The sequence below is a fragment of the Eretmochelys imbricata genome, chromosome 6 (genome assembly GCF_965152235.1).
Source record: "Eretmochelys imbricata isolate rEreImb1 chromosome 6, rEreImb1.hap1, whole genome shotgun sequence".
Lineage (NCBI taxonomy): Eukaryota > Metazoa > Chordata > Testudines > Cheloniidae > Eretmochelys > Eretmochelys imbricata.
The window spans coordinates 8,213,231-8,220,261 of record NC_135577.1 but is presented as its reverse complement, the minus strand read 5'-3'; the positions used below and the strand labels follow the sequence as shown (position 1 = coordinate 8,220,261).

Below are 7,031 nucleotides of genomic sequence, written 5' to 3'. Positions count from 1 at the left end.
TTGTTTATTGAGAGGCACAGGGAAATGTCTGCACTGAAGCAAGGCAGGAAACTATAGCTGCAAATATTTTTTTCTAACACCTAACTTTCACGTAGCTGCAAAGTACTGAGCAGAGACTGAGACTGTAAGGCCAGACGGGACCACTGTGATCACGTAGTCTGTGATACGGCACATGCCATGACACTGCCTGAAAGAACTGGGAATGATTCCATCTGCTAAAGCACAAGTAAAGAGCTAGAATATAATGGAGAGTGATTTGGACCAAGTCTGAGAATCCCTGGTTGAGAATTCATCAGACTTTTAAAAATTAGGGGCCTAATGCCCTGTTACCCATGGGGAATTCTCCTCCTCTGCTTTTCACCTTGTGTCATTCTTGCACCAAGAGAGGGCACCGTGGTTGCAAAGGACCTTTCTGATTTGGTGGCACTTTACACGTGCTTTGCTCGGGCGCAAATGACAGCAGGAGTAGCCAGGCTGAGAACCAGCCTTGCTGATTCCAGTGCAAGGCTCGGCCTACACTTGGAAGTTGTGCTGGTCTAACCATGTCAGTGAGGAGTGTGATCATTTTACCAAAATAGCTATATTTAGGCTGGGGTCAATTACACCAGTACAATAGCGTCCAGATCTTTTCATCTGCAGATGCCACAGCACTTTATGAAACCCATCAGTATCATTTCCCCCACTTTACTGAACAGAACATAGGTCTCCTGAGTCCCACTCCCTGGCTCTAGTCACTAGGCTTCAGTGCTTCTCCTTGTAGTTAAGTGCACTTACAGAGGTATAGCTTATTCCCCTTCTCTATACTGGTATTGTTAAAGCACTACGTGCTGACAAGGCCCAAGTGGCACGAGACTCATGCCCATCATTTGTAGTTCTCGGTGGGTGAAATTCACCCGCTTGCAGAGAGCAACGCGCAGAGCAACACTCGCAGAGCTGGTCATGCCCATAACATCTCCACTCAAATGCCCAGGCCAAGGCACCACTTCAATCCGACTGAAGGCCTATTTTGATGGAAGTGATGCATTGGCCTGGTGATTTGAGACTTTAAGAAGAAAGAAACTCTACTTCCTAAATCTCTGTGGATTACAGCAGGCTGGGTGCAGTAATTGGTTTTGGTATCCACAGGAAACAATTCACGGACCCATTCACTCTTGGCTGTAGGAGCAGGCGTATGTTTTGTTGATTAGCACGGCAGTTTTCCACACTGAAATGACCTTCTTCAGCTGAAGGTCCAGGCTCACAGCGCTGGTCAGATTCATAATGTAATTTTCTTCTTTTCCCTCTTTTTCTAAATATTCTTGAAAGGTCTCCACTATCCTGTTCATAAAAGAAAACAAGATTGTAAATGTTCAGGACACTGGTTCGGAAAGGCTAAGTGCCAAGTCTGACAGGCACACCCAGTTTCTTGAGTTCTCTTTTCACACTGTTGGTCACTTCAGATGGTATAAAGTAGGGTATTTTTCTGCAGCAAGTTTTGACTTTCTGTTGAAAAATGAACCCCCCCCCCCCCCAAACCTGAAAATAAGTTGCTGAAAACCAAACAAAGTAAACATTTTCAGCTCAACACTGCTGAAAAGTGAAATGTTGATGGCTCAAATGAAAAATGTCTCAATTTTTGGTTTTCTGAACCAAATTTTTTTGAGGCAGGCAGATGCTTCCTGAGAACTTACATTTAGTCCAAAACAATTTTTCATTCAAAAAAGCCCTACGTGTAAAGTTTCTAAAGCCTCAATTAGTGAATATTCAAGAGTTGTCAGACAAGAGGTAACATTTCCTTCCATCAATTTTTAAGCAAAACAGTGTGCTCTTAAACAGCAGTGGGTGAAATTATCCAGTACTGGAGATAATTCTGGGGAAGAAAACAAAGCATTAAAGGGTCATAAGGAATAGAAGATTCCAAAACTCCAGCCCTTACCTAAAGAATGAGATTTAATATCCCTGCTGGAATTTTTATCAACAATAACAGATGTTGTTATCCATAGACATGCCTAATCCATTCTTAAGTCTTACAAAATTCTCAGCCTCAATGACTTCATGTGGCAGTTAGTTCCACAAGCCATGTAAACTACTCCCTATGAATTTCCTACCTTTCAATTCCACTGAACATCCCTTTGTTCTTGTGTTATGGGAGTGGAAGAACAGATGCCTCCTGATCTTCCTTCTCTAGACCAGTCAGTATTTTATAGACCATTATTCAATCTCTTCTATTCCTAGGTAACAACCTCAATCTGTTCAGTCTCTCTTCATAGTAGTTTCTCCGCAAACCTGATCATTCTCATTGCCCTTCTCTAAGCCCCTCCAGTTCTGCAGTATGGAAAGTCTGAGAATCTCTAGCCTAGCAGGTTATCCAATTCTAAAGACTTGGCGGTCTAGGGAAAATGACCTTTTATACGTGATATGATTTGACCGTTCCCTTTTAATATAGCATACGAGTAATATACAGGCAATTTTAAGAGGCTGGGTCTCTTCCCCTACATTTGCCTTGATCTTTTAACCTGCATTTAAAAAACAAACAACAACCAAACATTCCCTATTGATTTAAGAGCCTTTGTGGGTATCGTATCTAAAGTGGTTTGTGCCTGCTCCAAATTAAAAGTAAAAAAAAAAAAAAATTCTTTTCATCTGGATCTAAATGTTCGTGCAGAGGCCCTTCCCATATTCACAGACAAGAGAAACATGTTGTTACCCCCAACTGTTTTCGTAGCTTTCCAATGTCACTGTGATCATTTCGTGCAGCTCAATGATAAAGAACTCAATATTGACAGTGGATAGCGCAGTTGTCAGCTCCTCCCTCTCCTGGGCAGCCAGCTCGTCATGGAAGCCCTTGTCTATCAGGAAGAAGGGATTCTGAAATGAGAAGCACAGTGTCAGTGGGGGCAAGTGCAGAGGTGCTGCAGGAGTGGCTGGATGCCCCATGCACAGAGCAGTTGAGGATGTGCCTAATGGAAGAGTCTCCTCATTTGGCTCAGAGCAGGTGTAGCCTGGTGACTCTCTTGCTTCTACCCTATACATAGGGGGTGCTCCTGGGGTGGGATGGAGCAGGTGGTTCTGCACATGACCTCAGGCCAGTGCTGCAGTCCCTGTAGCCAGCAAAACTTTCATAGCTTTTATTGACTAATGTCTGTCCATCCATCTCACATTATCAATATTGATACCACAATGCATTAAACACACAATATCAATAGAACATTATATTGTAGATACATTTCTAGCAGTTACCTCGCCTGAATTGTCTGTCTTTTTATAATCCTGTTCTCTTGTGCTAAGTATCCCATAACACTTTGCAAAACTGAAGTCAGCTTTGGCATTAGAAAATAAGAAACTTGCCAAACGCAAAATACATTAATGTGCCCAGTACAAGCTGGACCAGTACCTGGAACACTAGTATCGAAAACAAAGTAAGGGAAGACACAGAACAACAAGTTAAGGAACTGACACAAGCTGATAGGCTGGATTTTTGTGACATATAAAGCATTTTGTAACTTGTAAACCATCCTATAAATACTACTTGCTGAAATATGTAACTGGGAGCACACCTTCTGTGTAAAGTGAATTGAACAGCAGCACAAGACGGCTTCACGGAAATGGCTATATTACAAAGCCTTTCTTCCAGTACTATGCTATTATTGTCAGTGTTGTTGTAGCCATGCTGGTCCCAGGATATTAAAGAGATGAGTGGGTGAGGTATTCTCACTGGAACAACATATGTTGCTCAGAGAGACACTTTCGAGATGCACTGAGCTCTTCTTCAGGTCAGGGAAAGACCAACAGACATCTCTATATACTCTTCCTGACTTTTAGCAATAAACCCGACTGATCTCTTGAATATACTTCATAACAAACCAAGATGTGGACAAACAATTGTCTATGCAATTTATCAGCAGTATTAAGGCCATCAGGTCCCATCCAGCCCAGCCTCCTACCAAATCCGGGCCAGAGAATCTCCCCCAGAGATTCCTGCCTCTGGCACAATAACTCCTGGATGAGCTAGAGTGCAACCTTGAGAAAGGGACGACGCACCTAGATTTACAGACTCCAAGTGATGGAGCCTGACAGCAGCAGAGGTGGGACTGCACAGCAAGTGAGCAGAGAACGTTGGTCATAACTAGAGCTGGTTGGGAAATGTTGGGATATTTTCCTGCACAAAAGTTTGACTTTTAATCAGAAAACAAAACAATAACTAAAATAATTGTATCTGTGGCTTGCAGCATGACATTTGACAGTGGGATGGCCCTTGGGCCAGGCAGGTGCCATTTGCTGTGATCAAGAAACTCTGTTCAGATCTGGTGAAGTTACAAGCAATTGAAAATCACCCACTTCACAGTGCAGCTGGCTGTCAGAAACATGTCCAAAAGAGGAATAGGTTTTCAGCTGGAAAGTTTTCATGTTTTACTTTTTGCAGCAAAGTCAAAATTTTCTGTGGAAAAACTTCCGTTTGTCAAAAACCCAATTTTCTGATTTAAAAACAATTGCACAGAAAGTTTTCAGTCTAGTCACAGCCCCATCCCAGGCACTCACTGGGGTGGGTTCCTCCATTACCTGGTTCATTTGTACAAGTAGCGCTGATCTCTTTGCTGACAGGATCTGCCACAGAGACAGGATGTGCTTCAGCCGGGTTTGTGGGACAACCTAGGATGAAACAACACCGACAGGGATTTACCCAGACCTTGGCACCCAGAAAGCCTTTACACCGTTACTTAAATCCTCATCCCAGAAGTGAGTACATTCCATATTCATTTCACAGTTGCCTTGCTTCTGCCAAAGTTTTAAAGAATGTCAAGCCACTGAGCTGCTGGGAGTCACTGGCTAAGTACCTGGAACCAGAGTTTGCTGATATGTGAAACCAGCTTTTGACAGCCTTTTGTAGGCACAAAGAATATTTTCTTTGTTTATTCAACTAGTTCAGCTCAATGAATAGTTCATTGAGTAGAATGGTCAAGCTCTGGTTTGAAAATCTGGGATCCTCCTGGTACCTGGTAGGCATTTTCAGAGACTGTGCCCATGTGGATTATTAATTAGTATTATTTATTTGTATTGCAGTAGCGTCTAGAAGCACTAGTCACCATGTGCTGGGATGTAACAAATAGACAATGCATGTCTCCAAATGAAGACAGGGTAATCTTTTCAGAAGCATCTGAGTGAGTTAGGAGCAATGTTCCTTCTAATTATTTACATCTATGTGTGGAATGAATTTTATCAAAAGTGACGTGGGGGCTGTGGAGGAGCTGAAGAACCTGGGGAGGTAGGAGTTGGGTGAGCTGAATTCCTGCAGAATGTTTCAATTTAATCAAGTCAGCATTTTCTGACAGAAAACTTGACTATACTGTACTACACTTTACTATGGAATCTATATTGTCGGGTTGGTCAGAGAATGGGTTTTTTCCACAGAATATTTCAATGAAATGTTTTGTGGAAAATTTCAACCTGAACAAAATGATGCTTCTGTTTTTCAGAGCAAAGTTTTCCATTTTTGGGATGAAACTCAAGTTTTTTCATTTCTTTTACAACAACAAAAATCCTTTAGTCAAAATCCCAAATTCCTCTCAAAGAACAGTTTTGAAAAACCTTACTCTATATTCAGACTTCATAGTAGAAAGCATGAAAACACAAAATATTTATTATAAAGAGCTTCATTTTCATTGCTGTGAATTCAAACCAAAGTTAATCTCTTACCGGTAAGTCTCTGAACTTCTTTGCATTAGCCTCCATCTTCAGGTCATTTCTGACATACTCAGTCAGGAGCCGCTCTGGGTCCCCTCCAGTCACGGCCAGGAACTCCGCAGCCACTTTCAGGGTGGAGAGTGCTCTGGAAATGTCGCTCACTGAACCGGCCTCTTCCATAATGAGTTTCATCTGACTCACGCTCAGTGGTTCCTAAGGATAGCAACAGGAGACAAAAGGAGTCAGGCTGTCTGTAGGATTTCCACATCCAATTCCCGTTACAATCAATAGCATCCAAATCCCCTAAGCAACTTTGAAAAACTCAGCCTTAAGTGTTTCCACACTGGCCTTATATGATCCATGGGATTGTATACAATGTGTGAAGAAGATATGAGGAATTTTGATAGAGGTGCCATATATAAGACACATGAATATTAGATAAATAGATTCTAAGGCCAGAAGAAACCACTATGATGGTCTAGTGAATCTGACCATCTGTGTAACACAAGCCACAGAACTTCCCCAAAATAATTCCTGTGTGAACTACAGCAGCTCTTTCAGAAAAACATCCAATCTTGATTACTAGTGATGGAGAATCCACCATGGCCCCTAGTAAATCATTCCAATGGTTAATTATCCTCACTGTTAAAAATGTATACTTTATTTCCAACGTGAATTTGTCCAGCCACTAGAGCACAGTATACCTTTTTGGCTACTAGATTGAAAAGCCTTTATCAAATATTTGTTCCCCATGTAGGTACTTAAAGACTGATCAAGTCACCTTATTGTTAAGCTGTGCTAATAATGCACAGATACTATTAAGTATTTTATCTCATTCTGGTAGTTAAGACCGTAAAGTCAGGTGACTCTAAGCAAACCTCCGACAGATTGCAAGCGCTATACATTTTTTTGATTTTGCTATAGAATTCAATTGAGAATTCTTTCCCTGCTTGGAATTCTAGGGGAAGGTGACAAACTATAGAAAGGATATCATTCTCTATGAAACTGGAAAGGTTTGGAGATCAGTTTATATGGAACCACATTAAAAGATCTTTCATCCTTCCTAAATTTTATGGGATTTAGGAGAAGGGTACATGGGTATTCCCAGATGGGATCAACACCAAAGCCCATGTAGCCGTCACCTGTCTCTGACAACACCCAGCACCAGATGCTGCAGAGGAAAGTGTAGGAACCCCACTGTATCAGATGGGGGATGATCTGCCTGCCCCCCCCCCCAAGCTAGGTCCCATCTAGTCTCTGAGATTTGGCTCAAACCCTAAAGCAGGAGGTTTACACAATTTTTGTCATCACTAATTATGCTAACTGGGTATTCTTGGCATCTACAGAAATGTCCAATACTTCCTGGAATC

The 7,031-nt window shown here is 41.9% G+C and overlaps 1 protein-coding gene across 1 annotated transcript in view; it reads right to left on the bottom strand.

Moving 5' to 3' along the window:
- Positions 1-7,031, bottom strand: part of LOC144266048 (E3 ubiquitin-protein ligase rnf213-alpha-like) — a 181,922-nt gene continuing 174,891 nt past the window's right edge. The window contains exons 67-70 of the mRNA XM_077819190.1: positions 5,674-5,874; positions 4,540-4,629; positions 2,687-2,847; positions 1-1,317 (exon numbers count right to left, since the gene is read on the bottom strand). Of these exons, the coding sequence (XP_077675316.1) occupies positions 1,146-1,317; positions 2,687-2,847; positions 4,540-4,629; positions 5,674-5,874 (624 nt within the window). The 3' untranslated portion in view covers positions 1-1,145. The remainder of the gene's footprint in view (positions 1,318-2,686; positions 2,848-4,539; positions 4,630-5,673; positions 5,875-7,031) is intronic.